Source organism: Bombina bombina, chromosome 2, assembly GCF_027579735.1.
Source record: "Bombina bombina isolate aBomBom1 chromosome 2, aBomBom1.pri, whole genome shotgun sequence".
Classification (NCBI taxonomy): domain Eukaryota; kingdom Metazoa; phylum Chordata; class Amphibia; order Anura; family Bombinatoridae; genus Bombina; species Bombina bombina.
The window spans coordinates 1354323253-1354343893 of NC_069500.1; the positions used below are offsets into that span (position 1 = coordinate 1354323253).

The 20641-nt window shown below is 39.6% G+C and overlaps 1 protein-coding gene across 4 annotated transcripts in view; it reads left to right on the forward strand.

Moving 5' to 3' along the window:
- Nucleotides 1-20641, forward strand: part of REEP1 (receptor accessory protein 1) — a 324551-nt gene that overhangs the window by 295739 nt on the left and 8171 nt on the right. Inside the window, exon 7 of one of the 4 annotated variants that reach the window (XM_053704260.1) lies at nt 16794-16912. The exons of the other annotated variants lie outside the window; for them this stretch is intronic. Within the exon in view, the coding sequence (XP_053560235.1) occupies nt 16794-16897 (104 nt within the window). The 3' untranslated portion in view covers nt 16898-16912. Of the gene's footprint in view, nt 1-16793; nt 16913-20641 lie in introns of those variants that run through there. 4 annotated transcript variants of the gene reach the window in all.

Sequence of the window (20641 nt, forward strand, 5' to 3'; positions counted from 1 at the left end):
TATATATATATATATATATATCTGTATATATTCATATAAATATATAGGTATATATATATATATATACACATTACATTCACTTATATATCGTTTTACTTCACAAAGCTCAGTGAAAATCCATGTGGTAGTGTTTATAGTTTTGTATCTGTTTTTAATGTTTGATTAGATTTTGCTATTATATTATTTTCTAATTTAAACATTTTTTCAATTTGATTTAGAGATCTTACTGATTCGTTTTACTATTTTACTGCAGTACAATATTTTCCGGTAACTTTCCTAAAAAAATGGCCATGCTCATTAGCATAAATTTGACTAAATAATTCTACATAGCAAAGCTCAGAAACTAAAGCTGTGAGGATTAATGTAAAATGATCATTTATTTGATTATAATTAGATTTAAATATGTGCATTCATAGTTTTCATGAGGTCATGAATGCCTAAGATGTCATTCGGGTCTTTTCGGGGCCAGATTTCTTCTTGTGAAAGTACAACACAGTAAGATTTGTACAAATCCAAAGCTTTAACAAGAAGAAATCCGGCCCCCGAATAGAGCCAAATTCCATTGGCTGCCGTTATCTCTGGCATTCGTGACCTCACGAAAACTACAAAAGCACCACTGATTCGATTCCAACACACTCTGAAGTTTCACTATGACAGGAGCTTTGTTTCAATATTTATTCTTTATTTTCAACATTGACATGAACTTATATAAAATACCGGCAGCCCCAGTAAAAATACCAGCTAAGTGGCAACTCTACATAAGAGACAAGAAAAGAAAGAAGAGAATAGATATTAGGTGCACATAAACCCTATTAAAATAATATGTATTACTCTTCTTTTCAAAACTTTATAACACCTACAAAATTTATCACCAAAAAAGCTAACTCGTTTATTGCCTCCTACCCTTATGCTATCCATTTCTTTCAGAGTAGAGCATTATTATATAATAATCAGAGAGACACCTCTATTAAAAAAATAAATAAATATTGGAGAGAGGATACAATAGGAATATGGTTGACAAGGTGTCCAAGGAAGTTGCTACTCTGGATAGGGGGCAAATGCTTGGTGGGACTAAGTGGAGACCCGAACGTAAGGGTCTAAAATTCATCACCAAATATTCGAATCAATTTTCTGAAGTTTGCAACATTGTCAAAAAATATATGCCCATTTTATATGGGGATGAAACCTTGAAGCATATTGTTGATAAAGGTTGTGAATTCATATATTCTAAAAACTTGACAATTCGTAACATGCTTTCACCTAGCATGCTCCCAGACCAAGGTCCACGGAGTTCATGGTTAAATACTATGGGGACTTACAAATGTGGCAAGTCTCTTTGTAAACCATGTAAATACTTAAAGCAAGGGAATGGCTTTGAATCATATGTAACAAACGAATCATTTTCCACTAGGGGATGTGTAAAATGTTCTTCAACATTTGTAATCTATTTGGTTGAATGTACTCAACATAGATTACAGTATGTTGGGTTAACTACCCGGGACATACGCACTAGGATTAAGGAGCATTTGGGATACATCTCAAATGATATCCATTGTTCGGCACTCTCCAGACACTTTATTGAAGTACACGGGAAAAATGTTGATATGTTTAAATGGAACGCAATTGAAGCGATTTGCAAGCCACGAAGAGGGGGCAGCAAACAAAAAATACTTGAAAGACAAGAAATCTATTGGATCCATAAACTAAAAACACTGGTCCCGTGTGGATTCAATTCACAATTTGATGTAATTAATTATTGGGAATGATCCACCTATAATTATAAGCTTGAGTAGAGACCTGGTTTGATACTATATGTTGATATCCTTTATTTAAGACAGTGTAGAGTAAATTTAACATATAAACATATGTCTTTATAATTTAGATATCTATGATAGAAGGAAGATTGGATTATGTACTTTGTGCTAGTTTTAGAATTTAGCATCATAGCTATTGTGTGATACTGGGTTATGTCTTTATGTAACTATGAATAGTATCATGCTTGTATGGCATGCCTTCATTAAGTAGACAACTATAAGTATTCACTTTAGCACTATATATTGTAATTAACTTAAGCACACAGTATGTATAGCAGAGAGGTGTCAGCTAAAGTATTGGTAGCACCTCTATGCTTTACCATTCCTCTCGTATTAACCATGAGCCTCCATTTTCTGCTAATTAATTATTTTGTTTATCATATCTGTGACCTACAAATGAAAGTATGTTTGTTTATGTCATGTTCATTTCCATTAAGATTGTGAATAGGTTCATTAGTGTTGTACCATATATAAAATGATAGTGATAGGCATTGCAATTATTAATTAAAATCAATTACAGTGTTTGTTTTCTAATTGTTTAAGGGGCGGAGTATTACCCTTTAAAAAGCACACCCTCTGAGAAGGGGGATATGTCTATGATTACGGCCAGGCTGGCCGAAACATGTTAGGCTGTGCTTGCTGAATTGTTTTTACCAGAGGCTCTGCTGCACAGGGTCTTTTAACTTTGATATGACCTGCTGAGAATAAAGTTTTGGATTTTTTACCTTTACGAGGACGCCTGGATATTTCATCTTTATTCAATATATATATATATATATATATATATATATATATATATATATATATATATATATATACTGCGGCAGGCTCAAGCACTTTAAGAGGGGCTACTTATAATGTCTAATCATACTTAAAGGGACATGAAACACATGATTTCATGATTCAGATAGAGAATACAATTTTAAACAACTTTCCAATATCCTTCTATTATCTAAATTGCTTCATTCTCTTGGTATCCTTTGTTGAAGAAACAGCAATGTATATAGCTGAGCTACTACAACAGGGGGGTTTGGTTAAGCACATCTAACAAAAACATCTCATATATTAATGCACATATTGTGGGAGTGCTGCCAAAATGACCAAAATAAGTATAAGACAAAAACAGGTATTGACACACATCCAAACACATAAGACTACATATTTTTTTCACATACTTTAAACATATTTTTAAATACTGCAAAAAATTGCCTGCTTAATATTTTTTTAATTTTTAAATAAAGCTGGGATCTTAGTCACCCAATATGGCCATATTCTGCTCAGACAGTCACCATTTACAAGGTGTCCCAAAATAGACTGGTCCTAACACTATAAAATTGAGCCTTACTGGGCTGAATCATACAATTCTAATATACCAAAATAGGATTCCAACATTGCAATACTATGGCGCCCATTTAACAAGCTCCGTAGTGAGCTTGTGGGCCCGTGTTTCTAGCGAGTCTTCAGACTCGCCAGAAACAGCAGTTATGAAGCAGCGGTCACAAAGACCACTGCTCCATAACCTGTCCGCCTGCTCTGAGCAAGGGGACAGACATCGCCAGAAATCAACCCGATCGAGTATGATCGGGTTGATTGACACCTCCCTGCTGGCGGCCCATTGGCCGCGAGTCTGCAGGGGGCGGCGTTGCACCAGCAGCTCTTGTGAGCTGCTGGTGCAATGCTGAATACGGAGAGCGTATTGCTCTCCGTATTCAGCGAGGTCTGACGGACCTGATTAGGATTAGGTCCGCCAGACTTTGTTAAATAGATGCCTATGCCTCAAATCAAGACTGCATAGAATGAGGCTCCCAGGCTTTATTTTTATATATATATATATAACTTAATTGCACTGTCTGGAACACACCTGAACAGTGTGGAGTGCTTTAACCAAGGGGATTTGGGTAAAGATCCCAACTTTATTTAAAAAATATTAAGCAGGCAATTTTTTGCAGTATTAACAAATATGTGAAAATATGTGGTCTTATGTATTTAGATGTGCGCCAATACCTGTTTTTATCTTATAGCTGAGCTACTAACATGAGGCATATTTCTGTAATCAGAATAATCCTAGTTATGCTTTTCAATAAAGGATACCAAGATATCAAAACAACTTAGCTAACAGAAGTAAAATGGAAAGTTGTTTGAAATTACATTTTCTCTCTGAATCACAAAAGAAAAAAATTATGGTTTCTTGTCCCTTTAGAAAGGGGAACCATTTTTAGTGGTATTCAGCTAATTTAACAAATAAAAATAAAAGCCAATTAAATTTTTTATAGATAACTACAGTCAGAAAATTGACTCAAATTGATATTAGAACTGAACATAAATCATGTGAAATTGAGAATAATTGCCAAATATCATTTTAAAGGGACAGTTAAGTCAAATTAAACTTTTAGATAGAGCTTGTATATTTAAACAACTTTCCCACGATGCACTACTGGGAGTTGGCTGCTGATTGGTGGCTTCACACATAGATTGGCTCACCAGATGTGTTCAGTAGTGCAAAGCATTACCTTCAACAAAGGATAATGAGAAAGAAGCAATCAGAAATAAATTAGAAATTGTATGCTCTATCTGAATCATGAAAGAAAAATTAAATGTTAATTTTCATGTCACTTTAAATGTAAGCCCAGTATAGATAGATCACTGGTTTTCAAACCTGTCCCCAGGCCTCCCTAACTGGACAGATTTTGAGGATGCCAGAACTGGAGCACAGGTGCCATAATCAGATGATTAGTAAACATGGTTATTTTACCTGCTCTCACCCAAGGTAATACTAAAAATCTGACCTGTTGGGGGAGTCCTTAGAACAAGTTTGAAAACCAGTGAGATAGACGGACAAACAGATAGACAGACAGAGAAAGAGAGTGAGATAGAAAGATAGACAGTCAGACAGATCGGGATTTTTTAGAAAAGTTTTTTTTTTTTAGAATAGCTTTTTGGTTTTTAAATGAAAAAGAGCTAAATAGCTTAAGGGCATTTTGTAGGGCATTACCCTAATCAAGGCAATTGTTAGTTAAGGTTTTTTAAGATAGGGAATTTTTATTTTAAATGTAAAAGAGCTTTAATCGCTGTAGGGCAATGTCCTTCTAAGGGCAATTGTTAGAGTAGGTTTTAGTGTTAGTATAGTTATCTTTATTGTGGGGTGTACTTTTTTTAAGGGGACTTTAGTTTTAGGATAAGCATACCTGGGTTGTTTTATTTTTGGTAGTGCTTTGTTTTTTTTCTAATGTATTTTTTTTATATTTTTCGTAATTTTAGATTTTTACAAAATGGTTTTTATGTAAAACTATAATTTTTCTGCTACTGTCTATGATAACATAAATATATATTTACAATGATTTATTTATGTTTTAAATCATAAAAAGAACACGCAAAAAAAGCAGTTTCAATACAATTCTTAAAATAATCTGAATTATACATGAAAAGACATATCATTTTAACATTGTATATACATCTATCGACATAGCTCCTATAGTTGTTATAGGGAGGTTTGAGGGTTTTTTTTTGTCTTTATTAGTCAGGTATAGCGAAGACACAATGTAGATGTAGGCGCTCTGTTGGAGTTAGATGGGCATTCCAGGGCAGTAACCTGCATTTTAATTGAGATACATCTCCAGTAGTGCAATATATTCCAATCTCTGAAGTGCAGGTTACGTGTAGGGTTTCAGCCATGTTTTACTCGCCACCTTTTCAGTCGTGTAACCTGTCACTACACTACATATGTTTAGTGACAGGTTACACAGGCATTATTTGAAGTGTTCCTATGCAGAAACCGTTTTCGGTTTTTGTGAGCGGCACTATCTGTGCTGTGTACGGACACTTCAAATACAACCTCAGCTGAAAGTACAGAGAAAGTACAGAGAAGTGGCGATGTCGGCGGAGTTGAACAGAAGCAGCAATCCCCATTATTTGCAATATGAGAAACATCGCCACTCGCAGACCAACCCCTTTTATTTGTATATATCACCATATAAAAGCTATTTTCCTGTCCATTTGGCGATGTTTTGAATATCCGGGCCAGAGAAAGAGATAGACAGACACAGAGAGAGAGAGAGAGAGAGAGAGAGAGAGAGAGAGATAGATAGATAGATAGATAGATAGATAGATAGATAGATTAATGCTATATTTTCATGATAAAGACTTGTGAGAACATTCTACATTTTGCATATAATATTTGTAATGCTTGTAGAAACTAGCCTGAACTTGACCACATCAAAGAACTTTAGAAGCTATTAAACTGTATAGACCATGTAATATGAAATTATCAAGTGACCATTGTTTTTCCTAAAATGATGGGAAAATTTCTCAGCGTCCACTAAGGCAATTTTGGACCTCAATAGAAGAGTATTACTGTTTGATGTTATATAAATAACAGATATGCATGTATGGAAAACCAAAGAAAAGTAGTTAATTAAATATGTTAGAGACTTTATTTCCATGGAAAAAACAAGAGGTCATGAGACTAAAAATGTTAGGCTCATAGATTGTGTTAAAAATAGGTTCCATTTTACATAAAGAGTAGATTATTGAAATAACTGGGTTTAAATAACCAATAGAGGGCCAGTTTACGAGTGGTGTGCTAACAGTTAAGCACAATCGAAAAGGGGTTTATTGCGGGTGTTTTCTCACGTCACATTTAATGCTCGTATTACAAATTGAAAGTAAATACGATTGCTGGAGCACAATTAAAGTTAACTAGAGTCGGGAAAGCGTGTCCTCAGAGCTCTGGTTAACTGTTTTACAAAACTAAAAAGTGTCACAAAACACATCAAAAATACACTACAAGTTACAGTTACACTCATAATAAAAGTGTGCAATATTTTTTTAAAATATTTTTTATCAGACAAAGTTCTAAAGGCTCAAAGATATGAGGTCTCAGGTGTTAGGGGAAAAAAGGCAGGCAAAGGATACATGTCTAAAGATGTATGTGTGTATATATATATATATATGTGTGTGTGTGTGTATATGTATTTATGTGTATATATGTATTTACAGACATATATACACACATATAAATACATATTTATACTTATACACATATATAGAAGTGCATTGGAGCCATTTGCAGTTAAGTAGATGAAAACATGAAAAAGCATATTTATGCAATATTCATATCTAATAAAGTGTCATACTGTGGGGCCGATTTATCAATGTCTGGCGGACATGATTCGCTGTAGCTGGTGAACTTCTTGTGCAATGCCGCCCCCTGCAGATTCATGACCGATCGGCCGCTAGCAGGGGGTATCAATTAACCCGATCGTACAATATCAGACGGATTGCAGACCGCAGTCTCAGAGGAGGCGTATGAGTTTAGAGGCAGTAATCTTAACACCGCTGCTTCTTAACTCCTGATTCCGGTGAGCCTGAAGGGTTGCGCGGAAACAGGGCAATTAGGGGCCATTCGGCCGTTGTGTGTATTTACTGTAAATATTTCACATTCCATTGTTGTTATGTACTAAGTATTTCTAAATATATATTTATATCTATCTATCTATCTATCTATCTATCTATATATATATATATATATATATATATCTGTATATATCTATACCTATATATAATCATCTATATATACATAGTTATAGTTATATATTGTACCAAAATACCATACAAAAATAATTAAAATATTTTCAGCTTTGTTTTTATTAGAGCATTTTACCACTGGCACGTTATATTCTTTGCATACTAATGTAGCCATTTGCAATTTAGAAAAGCTCTAGTCATGAGTTTTATGTTTTGCTTTTACATAAGAAAGTTTACTCACTGGAATATTATTTTTTTAAACTGCATGAAGCAGTTATAAGGGGTTAAAGTGAGGGGGTGTGGGGTGCCTTTACATGGAGATCAGGGGGGGCTGTGTTTTCTCAATAAATGTATATATATATATTTATTGCTGCACGAATTGCCCTCTGCGCCGCTCTAGGTTGTTTGCCGTGGCTGCCGGTATGAAAACGAGGCTCCCATTGGAGCCTATGGAAGCACTCTCTTGTGAGCGCTTGGCTTGCGGCAATGCAAACGCGAGGTTGCGATTGTATTGCGCTATACTTTTAATACCAGTGCACATTTACATACAATGGTATTACTGAGTGGAGCGCAAATATCGTGCTCACGTAAGCCCAATTTCTCCAACATAGGTGTGTCCGGTCCACGGCGTCATCCTTACTTGTGGGATATTCTCTTCCCCAACAGGAAATGGCAAAGAGCCCAGCAAAGCTGGTCACATGATCCCTCCTAGGCTCCGCCTACCCCAGTCATTCTCTTTGCCGTTGTACAGGCAACATCTCCACGGAGATGGCTCATTATTAACACATATTTAGCCTTGAGGAATCATTTTATCTGGGTATTTTGATATAATAATATCGGCAGGCACTGTATTAGACACCTTATTCTTTAGGGGCTTTCCAAAAGCATAAGCAGAGCCTCATTTTCGCGCCGGTGTTGCGCACTTGTTTTTGAGAGGCATGGCATGCAGTCGCATGTGAGAGGAGCTCTGATACTTAGAAAAGACTTTCTGAAGGCGTCATTTGGTATCGTATTCCCCTTTGGGCTTGGTTGGGTCTCAGCAAAGCAGATACCAGGGACTGTAAAGGGGTTAAAGTTCAAAACGGCTCCGGTTCCGTTATTTTAAGGGTTAAAGCTTCCAAATTTGGTGTGCAATACTTTTAAGGCTTTAAGACACTGTGGTGAAAATTTGGTGAATTTTGAACAATTCCTTCATGTTTTTTCGCAATTGCTGTAATAAAGTGTGTTCAGTTTAAAATTTAAAGTGACAGTAACGGTTTTATTTTAAAACGTTTTTTGTACTTTGTTATCAAGTTTATGCCTGTTTAACATGTCTGAACTACCAGATAGACTGTGTTCTGAATGTGGGGAAGCCAGAATTCCTATTCATTTAAATAAATGTGATTTATGTGATAATGACAATGATGCCCAAGATGATTCCTCAAGTGAGGGGAGTAAGCATGGTACTGCATCATTCCCTCCTTCGTCTACACGAGTCTTGCCCACTCAGGAGGCCCCTAGTACATCTAGCGCGCCAATACTCCTTACTATGCAACAATTAACGGCTGTAATGGATAATTCTGTCAAAAACATTTTAGCCAAAATGAACACTTATCAGCGTAAGCGCGGCTGCTCTGTTTTAGATACTGAAGAGCATGACGACGCTGATAATAATATTTCCGAAGGGCCCCTAACCCAGTCTGATGGGGCCAGGGAGGTTTTGTCTGAGGGAGAAATTACTGATTCAGGGAACATTTCTCAACAGGCTGAACCTGATGTGATTGCATTTAAATTTAAGTTGGAACATCTCCGCATTCTGCTTAAGGAGGTATTATCCACTTTGGATGATTGTGACAAGTTGGTCATCCCAGAGAAACTATGTAAAATGGACAAGTTCCTAGAGGTGCCGGGGCTCCCAGAAGCTTTTCCTATACCCAAGCGGGTGGCGGACATTGTTAACAAGGAATGGGAAAGGCCCGGTATTCCTTTCGTCCCTCCCCCCATATTTAAAAAATTGTTTCCTATGGTCGACCCCAGAAAGGACTTATGGCAGACAGTCCCCAAGGTCGAGGGAGCGGTTTCCACTTTAAACAAACGCACCACTATACCCATAGAGGATAGTTGTGCTTTCAAAGATCCTATGGATAAAAAATTAGAAGGTTTGCTTAAAAAGATGTTTGTTCAGCAAGGTTACCTTCTACAACCAATTTCATGCATTGTCCCTGTCGCTACAGCCGCATGTTTCTGGTTCGATGATCTGATAAAGGCGGTCGATAGTGAGTCTCCTCCTTTTGAGGAGATTATGGACAGAATCAATGCTCTCAAATTGGCTAATTCTTTCACCCTAGACGCCACTTTGCAATTGGCTAGGTTAGCGGCTAAGAATTCTGGGTTTGCTATTGTGGCGCGCAGAGCGCTTTGGTTGAAATCTTGGTCGGCTGATGCGTCTTCCAAGAACAAGCTACTTAACATTCCTTTCAAGGGGAAAACGCTGTTTGGCCCTGACTTGAAAGAGATTATCTCTGATATCACTGGGGGTAAGGGCCACGCCCTTCCTCAGGATCGGCCTTTCAAGGCAAAAAATAAACCTAATTTTCGTCCCTTTCGTAGAAACGGACCAGCCCAAGGTGCTACGTCCTCTAAGCAAGAGGGTAATACTTCTCAAGCCAAGCCAGCTTGGAGACCAATGCAAGGCTGGAACAAGGGAAAGCAGGCCAAGAAACCTGCCGCTGCTACCAAGACAGCATGAAATGTTGGCCCCCGATCCGGGACCGGATCTGGTGGGGGGCAGACTCTCTCTCTTCGCTCAGGCTTGGGCAAGAGATGTTCTGGATCCTTGGGCGCTAGAAATAGTCTCCCAAGGTTATCTTCTGGAATTCAAGGGACTTCCCCCAAGGGGGAGGTTCCACAGGTCTCAGTTGTCTTCAGACCACATAAAAAGACAGGCATTCTTACATTGTGTAGAAGACCTGTTAAAAATGGGAGTGTTTCATCCTGTTCCATTAAGAGAACAAGGGATGGGGTTCTACTCCAATCTGTTCATAGTTCCCAAAAAAGAGGGAACGTTCAGACCAATCTTAGATCTCAAGATCTTAAACAAGTTTCTCAAGGTTCCATCGTTCAAGATGGAAACCATTCGAACTATTCTTCCTTCCATCCAGGAAGGTCAATTCATGACCACGGTGGATTTAAAGGATGCGTATCTACATATTCCTATCCACAAGGAACATCATCGGTTCCTAAGGTTCGCATTCCTGGACAAACATTACCAGTTCGTGGCGCTTCCTTTCGGATTAGCCACTGCTCCAAGGATTTTCACAAAAGTACTAGGGTCCCTTCTAGCTGTGCTAAGACCAAGGGGCATTGCTGTAGTACCTTACTTGGACGACATTCTGATTCAAGCGTCGTCCCTTCCTCAAGCAAAGGCTCACACGGACATTGTCCTGGCCTTTCTCAGATCTCACGGATGGAAAGTGAACGTGGAAAAGAGTTCTCTATCCCCGTCAACAAGGGTTCCCTTCTTGGGAACAATAATAGACTCCTTAGAAATGAGGATTTTTCTGACAGAGGCCAGAAAAACAAAACTTCTAGACTCTTGTCGGATACTTCATTCCGTTCCTCTTCCTTCCATAGCTCAGTGCATGGAAGTGATCGGGTTGATGGTAGCGGCAATGGACATAGTTCCTTTTGCGCGCATTCATCTAAGACCATTACAACTGTGCATGCTCAGTCAGTGGAATGGGGACTATACAGACTTGTCTCCGAAGATACAAGTAAATCAGAGGACCAGAGACTCACTCCGTTGGTGGCTGTCCCTGGACAACCTGTCACAAGGGATGACATTCCGCAGACCAGAGTGGGTCATTGTCACGACCGACGCCAGTCTGATGGGCTGGGGCGCGGTCTGGGGATCCCTGAAAGCTCAGGGTCTTTGGTCTCGGGAAGAATCTCTTCTACCGATAAATATTCTGGAACTGAGAGCGATATTCAACGCTCTCAAGGCTTGGCCTCAGCTAGCGAGGGCCAAGTTCATACGGTTTCAATCAGACAACATGACAACTGTTGCGTACATCAACCATCAGGGGGGAACAAGGAGTTCCCTAGCGATGGAAGAAGTGACCAAAATCATTCTATGGGCGGAGTCTCACTCCTGCCACCTGTCTGCTATCCACATCCCAGGAGTGGAAAATTGGGAAGCGGATTTTCTGAGTCGTCAGACATTGCATCCGGGGGAGTGGGAACTCCATCCGGAAATCTTTGCCCAAGTCACTCAGCTGTGGGGCATTCCAGACATGGATCTGATGGCCTCTCGTCAGAACTTCAAAGTTCCTTGCTACGGGTCCAGATCCAGGGATCCCAAGGCGGCTCTAGTGGATGCACTAGTAGCACCTTGGACCTTCAAACTAGCTTATGTGTTCCCGCCGTTTCCTCTCATCCCCAGGCTGGTAGCCAGGATCAATCAGGAGAGGGCGTCGGTGATCTTGATAGCTCCTGCGTGGCCACGCAGGACTTGGTATGCAGATCTGGTGAATATGTCATCGGCTCCACCTTGGAAGCTACCTTTGAGACGAGACCTGCTTGTTCAGGGTCCGTTCGAACATCCGAATCTGGTTTCACTCCAGCTGACTGCTTGGAGATTGAACGCTTGATTTTATCGAAGCGAGGGTTCTCAGATTCTGTTATCGATACTCTTGTTCAGGCCAGAAAGCCTGTAACTAGAAAGATTTACCACAAAATTTGGAAAAAATATATCTGTTGGTGTGAATCTAAAGGATTCCCTTGGGACAAGGTTAAGATTCCTAGGATTCTATCCTTCCTTCAAGAAGGATTGGAAAAGGGATTATCTGCAAGTTCCCTGAAGGGACAGATTTCTGCCTTGTCGGTGTTACTTCACAAAAAACTGGCTGCTGTGCCAGATGTTCAAGCCTTTGTTCAGGCTCTGGTTAGAATTAAGCCTGTTTACAAACCTTTGACTCCTCCTTGGAGTCTCAATTTAGTTCTTTCAGTTCTTCAGGGGGTTCCGTTTGAACCCTTGCATTCCGTTGATATTAAGTTATTATCTTGGAAAGTTTTGTTTTTAGTTGCAATTTCTTCTGCCAGAAGAGTTTCAGAATTATCTGCTCTGCAGTGTTCTCCTCCTTATCTGGTGTTCCATGCAGATAAGGTGGTTTTACGTACTAAACCTGGTTTTCTTCCAAAAGTTGTTTCTAACAAAAACATTAACCAGGAGATTATCGTACCTTCTCTGTGTCCGAAACCAGTTTCAAAGAAGGAACGTTTGTTGCACAATTTGGATGTTGTTCGCGCTCTAAAATTCTATTTGGATGCTACAAAGGATTTTAGACAAACATCTTCCTTGTTTGTTGTTTATTCCGGTAAAAGGAGAGGTCAAAAAGCAACTTCTACCTCTCTCTCTTTTTGGATTAAAAGCATCATCAGATTGGCTTACGAGACTGCCGGACGGCAGCCTCCCGAAAGAATCACAGCTCATTCCACTAGGGCTGTGGCTTCCACTTGGGCCTTCAAGAACGAGGCTTCTGTTGATCAGATATGTAGGGCAGCGACTTGGTCTTCACTGCACACTTTTACCAAATTTTACAAGTTTGATACTTTTGCTTCTTCTGAGGCTATTTTTGGGAGAAAGGTTTTGCAAGCCGTGGTGCCTTCCATTTAGGTGACCTGATTTGCTCCCTCCCTTCATCCGTGTCCTAAAGCTTTGGTATTGGTTCCCACAAGTAAGGATGACGCCGTGGACCGGACACACCTATGTTGGAGAAAACAGAATTTATGTTTACCTGATAAATTACTTTCTCCAACGGTGTGTCCGGTCCACGGCCCGCCCTGGTTTTTTTAATCAGGTCTGATAATTTATTTTCTTTAACTACAGTCACCACGGTACCATATGGTTTCTCCTATGCAAATATTCCTCCTTAACGTCGGTCGAATGACTGGGGTAGGCGGAGCCTAGGAGGGATCATGTGACCAGCTTTGCTGGGCTCTTTGCCATTTCCTGTTGGGGAAGAGAATATCCCACAAGTAAGGATGACGCCGTGGACCGGACACACCGTTGGAGAAAGTAATTTATCAGGTAAACATAAATTCTGTTATTGCGCTCCGCTCGTAATCTAGCCCAGAATAAGGGCTGCCTAATATCATATGTTTATATAGTATAGTATGCTAATGACTTGGGTGACTTTGAAAGCAAACAGCAGAGGAGAGAACATTTAGCTAAAAAGACCAAAGTGACTGATATTGTTATTGAAAATAGAACAACATTATCAATATAATATCAATTTTCTATCGCTTTGGCCCACAATATATCTATTTTTTCTTAATTTGTTTCATTTCCACAACAAAAGTATAAAATATATAATGACAAGATATAGGGGCCGTTTTATTATAGTGCGAGCGGACATGATCCGCCGCACATCGAAAAATGCCGCCAGCATACGCTGTCAGCATTTCTCATTGCACAAACATTTCTCGTGAAATGCTTGTGCAATGCCGCCCCCTGCACATTTGTGGCCAATCGCCCGCTAGCAGGGGGTGTCAATTAACCTGATCATATCTGATTGGGCTGATTGCTGTCGGCCGCCTTAGAGGTGTCGGACGAGATATGGAGCAGCGGTCTCACTGCTTCTTAACTCCCGCTTCAGGTGGACCTGAAGCAGAGTGGGACAGAAGCAGCATCCACTGCTTCAAAAATCGACCCCATAATCTCTATTCTGCTCTGTGTGGTTTTTTTTAGCAATATAACTATTTGTATATCCGTATTACATGATACCATTATACCTAGTTTTAGTCCACAACCCTGTATAGGCTCAGCTTTTAGATCCTATAGGTATTATTTATTATTTCTCTTTCAACTGTCTTCATTCAGGTTATCTTGTAGGAGATAAGCAAGTCTCTTGTAATTCAATACAAATAAAAATGGGCAGAAAAGTAGTTTATGATACAAAATGGGAGCTGTGGAGAAATGTCAGAAGAAGTATACATTTGTGTGCCATTACCTTATAATGAGAGATAAGAAAGGTACTGAGGAAAGAACATTGGTAAATCCCAACTAAAAAAAGATAAGTAAAAGGAGAGCAATGATTGGGCAGCGTAGTCTAGGATGGAAAATGTCCAGAGATTGACTGATTTTATCAAAGGCAGTTGAGAGATCAGGGATGAGGAGTCATTAGACATCTTCATAAATGCAATCCCGAATAGTAGAGGTAATTTGAATGAAGTGGAATGCGTGTTGGTGGAGAGGAAGTTAATTTGATTGTAGATAAGTTAGTAACCTTCAGTTAAATAGAAAAGGGTGAATAGGATAATGTTTTAATTCTGAAAAAGATGTTGAAATTGAGTAAATCAAATTTGAGAGACCAGTATTATTTGGAAAGGGTAAGATCATTATAACAAGAGGAGAATGTAGCCTGTAAGTGCAGGAACCCATCTCTTGGGAGGTTGTGGGTAAACGTAGGGCACCTGTTTTGATAATGAAGATGCCTGGGATGTTGTGTAGCTTTTGCAAGGCAAGTAGCTTATCTAATGATAAAGCACTTGTACACCTACTAGTTGAAGCTTAGGGTAAATATGTTTATATAGCTTGTGGGAGTTTATGATGTTTACAGTCTATGAGAGTCTGATTGGGCTTTAGATGAGGTATAGATGGGTTTGTAAAATGTCATGATTCAGCATTGCATAAAAAAACACACAGGATAATCTAGCTTAGTATCTTTTTTATTTATTTGTTTGTGTAGTGTTAATAGTTTGAACCTTGAATATAACTTTACAATAAACTATTGTAACATTATCTGATGTGTGATGTCATCTGTGCCTCTAGCACATTTTAGAATATGTAATGATCTTGTGTTATCCTATTACAACATTTCTAGTAGACAAAGAACTGGGAGGGAGGCAAGTTGTAAAATGATATGAACTACTAATATGCACTCCTCTTCTTAAGTACTATCAGACTAACTTAAAACTTTTGATATGTTTGGAGCTTGCTAGGGTGCAAAAAAAGTCCCATAGGCATTCACCACGAGCTCTGTCCACTACCACCCTACACCACCAACTATACATCTTACAAAGCAGTAATTTTTTACTTGGCTACCAGTATGACAAATAAAGCAACACACACAGATTGGTGATCTTATCCAGTCTGGTTGACAGTACATACTATGAGAAATGATTTATCTTGTTTGAGCCAGGAGCACACACAAATCAGGGATTTGTAACTGTTCAGCTGAGAGAAGCACACAATGAGCAATTCATTAATTCCTTTATGGGAGAAACACACAAAGATCAGGGATTTTACTGCCTGACAGTAACATGCAAAAAGCAATGATTGAAACCGTTGTGCCAGCAACATACAGAGATAGGGAATTTTACCACTCCTAGATGATAGTAACCCACAAAACAGCAAAGCAAATAGATTAGTGATTTTACTTGTTGGATGCCAGTAACATACATGGAATAATGGTTTAACCCTTTCTGCCAGTAACATATAAAGATAAAAACATTCTACACCCTTTGCTGTCAGTAACACACACAGTAGATATGTAACTCCTTTGTGTGAGTAGTACGTATAAATCAGGAATTTACCCTTAGCTGAAAGTAATAACCTAAGAATAGTGATTGGAACTCTTGGTGCCAGAAACACTCACCGATCAGGGATTTTAACCCTCTTGGTTGACAGTAACAAAGTAGTTCACCTCTTTGAATAAGTGGCACATGTATATCTATAATGGTACTAAACCTATCTATCAACTACATACACAGCGCAATGACATAATAGCTTATACCAGGAGAAAATATTTTGTTTTAATGTTTGTGTTTTTAAAGGGACATGAAACCCAACATTTTTCTCTCATGATTCAGATAGAGCATGTAATTAATTATAAACAGGTTTCTAATTTACTTCTATTATCAAATGTTTTGTTCTCTTTGTATCTTTTGTAAGAGCATAGACTTAAGCTCAGGAGCATTCATGTCTGGAGCACAGTTTTGCAAGAGCACTAGATTGCAGCACTATTTCCTGTCATGTAGTGCTACAAAAACCTACCTAGGTATCTCTTCAACACAGAATATCATGGGAACGAAGCAAATAATAGAAGTAAATGGGAAACTTTTTTTAAATGATGCTCTGTCTGAATCACAAAAGATTATCTTTGGGTTTCATATCCCTTTAATAATATTTTATTCCATTTTTGTTTTTGCATGATGTGCTGTTTTTTGCAAAGTTTTCAAAAAGATGGATTTGATGTTCATACAGCATTCATTTACTGAGTATTTGTCGCTTAAGTCCTCCTCTGTCCCCACATCTAGAAAGAAATAACTCAGGTGAAGCCGCCATACCGTTCATTCATTTTTTTTATTTTTTATCATTTGTCTTTGTTGTTAAAACAAAGAAATGGGATAAAGATGAATTCCTGCCCCTTCTCCTCCCTTCCTCTGTCTTTCTCCTTCCCTGCCTGATGTCTTTAGAAACAGGAGAGGTGGAACAGAAAAGCAGTCAGCCTCCGCTGAAAGGCGCCACCGTTAAAAAGGAAGAGACACGAAGCAGAGCCAGCACAAAAAAGCCACAGTAACAGCGCATTAACCATGAGACTGCTGGTTACTGTGAGTATTGCTTGATATACCGGCAGGTGGTTTAGAAGCAATGTACAAAGCTCATTTACATCATGTAAACAGCATTGCACAGGAGCCATTTGTTACACTTGTCAGTTTCTCAAATGTTTCTGTACAGCGCAATGACTGCTATCTTGTTCCTACAAAAATGCTGTCTCCATATTTCAATGGACATTAATGGGATAGTAAACTGATTATTAAAATTAAGCATTTTATTTGTAATACTCATTATAGTCTAATTATTGTCACTTTACTGCTCTTATGATCGGTTTTTTACACCCTGAATTTAAGAGCTAAACCTCTTCACTGGCCGCCCCATTGAACTAACAGTTGGTTGTTTCTTTTACAAGATATGACGAGTCCACGGATTTCATCCTTACTTATGGGATTACGCCTCCTGGTCAGCAGGAAGGGGCAAAGAGCACCACAGCAGAGCTGTATATATAGCTCCTCCCTTCCCTCCCACTCCAGTCATTCTCTTTGCCTGTGTTAGTGATAGGAAGAGGTAAAGTGAGGTGTTAGTTTAGATTCTTCAATCAAGAAGTTTTTTATTTTTAAATGGTGTCAGTGAGTACTATTTTTCTCAGGGAGAAATCGTCAGTCAATAACTTCCCAAGAGGAGTGGAGACATCTTATTTTCTGCCTTGATGTTGATGATCTTAGCAAACATTATCTAAGATCCTGCTGGTTCCCACAGAGCGGTTGAAGGTAGTGTAAAGAAACATCTTCAGTGTGGAGAACCGTGTCATGCTACAAGCAGCATTGAGGTATGTTCAGTCATTTGTTTCTGGGGAGACTAGATACATCAGAACAGGCTGACATTATTCCCTAACTGGGGAGGGGTAATCAGTATGCACTATATGAATGGAAATGGTGTACCTGGAATTCCCTTTTATCTTGATTACTTATCAGTGTGCTTGGTGTTTCACTTTTGCATATACTGTGTGGGCTGATGCTGGGAGATGCGGTTTGCTGCTTTAGGGCTGTCGTTATTATGTTATTATAACTGACTTGGCAGAGAGCAATATTCAATGATTGTTGCGATTTTATTATTTAAAGTGTGTGTATCAGAGGGGCACATGGCGTTTTTAGTGATATAAGTTGGGAATCCGACATGTTGTTTTTCTTCCCATGCGGGTCTCAGTACGGCTCGAGTTACACCCACGGTGGGCAGGGCCTAGTTTCGCGTGCTCACCCGCGCAGTATTCATCCGGATCGGCAGCAAGGTCCTGGGCTCCGGTGGGGCCTAAGTCAGTTTTTACATGAAGGGGTACAGAGAGACTTAGGAGCGCTACTCAAGGAGGATCAGTGTGATCTGGGGCAGGTAGGCGCCGCAGCAGAGCTGTGGCGAGGTGCAGGGGCCTGGAGTGTGATAAAAATTGGTATATAGCATAACCAAACAAACGGAGCAATATTGTTAAGTTAATTTGGGCACATAAGGGCACTTTTTATTGCTGCAAATGTTGTTTTGACTGATAGCAGAAAAATTGTTGCGCTTTTATTATTTAAAGGCGCAGTAGTTTATTTGTAATAGTTCAATATTTTGACTATATGATTTGACTTCAGAGCTCAATATATCAAGTAAAGAATGACTATTATTGCTATTGCTAGTCTGTTTAACATGTCTGAACTTCTGGAAAGTACTTGTTCTATGTGTTTAGATGCCATTGTGGAACCCCCTCTTACTTTTTGTCTCTCATGTACTGAAAGGGCCTTACAATGTAAAGAACAGATTTTCTTTAATGCAAGTATGTCTAAGGATGCCGCTACTTTCTCCCCAAGCGTCACAACCTTTAACGCCCACCCAAGCGACGCCGTGTTCTTCAACCGCGTCCACTTCATTTACTCTGCAGGATATGGCTGCAGTTATGTCATCTACCCTTACAGAGGTTTTATCTAAGTTGCCAGTGTTGCAGGGCAAACACAGCAGGACAGAAGCCAATCTGAATCCTGCAACTTCTGATGCTTTGTTGGCTATTTCCGATGTACCCTCACAGGGATCTGAATTGGGAGTCAGGGAACTTCTGTCTGAGGGGGAACTTTCCGACTCGGGAAGTGTGTTACCTCAGACGGACTCGGACGTCGTGTCCTTCAGATTTAAGCTTGAACACCTCCGCCTGTTACTTCGGGAGGTTTTAGTGACTCTGGATGACTGTGACTCTATTGTGGTACCACCAGAGAAATTGTGTAAGATGGACAAATACTTAGAGGTGCCTGCTTACTCTGATGTTTTTCCGGTTCCTAAGAGAACCTCGGAAATTATTACGCGAGAATGGGAAAGACCGGGTATCCCGTTCTCACCTTCTCCTAATTTTAAGAAAATGTATCCCATATCTGACACTGTCCGGGACTTTTGGCAAACAGTCCCTAAGGTGGAGGGAGCTATATCTACCCTGGCTAAGCATACAATTATTCCTATTGAGGACAGTTGTGCTTTCAAAGACCCTATGGATAAAAAATTGGAGGGTGTTCTAAAAAAGTTATTTATTCATCAGGGTTTCCTTTTACAACCAACGGCCTGCATTGTACCAGTTACAACTGCGGCTGCCTTCTGGTTTGACGCCTTAGAAGAGTCTCTTAAGACTGAGATTCCTTTAGAGGAAATTTTAGATAGAATTAAGGGTCTTAAGCTGGGTAATTCTCTTATTACAGATGCCGCCTTTCAGATTGCCAAATTGGCGGCTAAGAATGCCGGATTTGCCATTTTAGCGCGTAGAGCGTTATGGTTAAAATCTTGGTCTGCTGATGTGTCATCTAAGTCAAAGCTTTTGGCTATTCCTTTCAAAGGAAAAACCCTATTCGGGCCTGACTTGAAAGAAATCATTTCTGACGTTACGGGAGGTAAGGGTCATCTCCTACCTCAGGATAAAACAGCTAAACTGAGGGGTAAACAAAATAATTTTCGTTCCTTTCGGAACTTCAAAGGAGTCCCCTCTTCTTCTTCCGCTTAACAGGAAGGGAATTTTGCTCAGAACAAGTCCACCTGGAGACCCAACCAGGCTTGGAACAAAGGTAAACAACCCAAGAAGCCCGCTGCTGCTCCCAAGACAGCATGAAGGGGCGGCCCCCGATCCGGGACAGGATGTAGTAGGGGGCAGACTTTCTCTCTTTACCCAGGCTTGGGTAAGAGATGTTCAGGACCCCTGGACACTGGAAATCATGTCCCAAGGGTATCTACTGGAATTCAAAAATTCTCTCCCAAGGGGGAGGTTTCTTCTTTCTCGATTGTCTGTAGACCAGATAAAAAGAGAGGCGTTCTTTTGTTGTGTAAAAGACCTCTCTACTATGGGAGTAATTCGTCCCGTTCCAATACTCGAACAGGGGCAGGGGTTTTACTCAAATCTTTTCATGGTCCCCAAAAAAGAGGGCACTTTTCGACCTATTTTAGATCTAAAAAGTCTAAACAAGTTTCTCAGAGTCCCATCCTTCAAGATGGAGAGTATTCGAACAATTCTACCATTGATCCAGGAGGGTCAATATATGACTACCGTGGACTTGAAGGAGGCATATCTTTATATTCTTATCCACAAGGATCATCACCAGTTCCTAAGGTTTGCCTTCCTGGACAAACATTTTAAGCTTGTGGCTCTTCCCTTCGGGTTGGCCACAGCACCAAGGATCTTCATGAAGGTTCTAGGGTCCCTTCTGGCGGTTCTCAGGCCGCGGGGCATTGCAGTGGCGCCTTATCTGGACGATATTCTGAT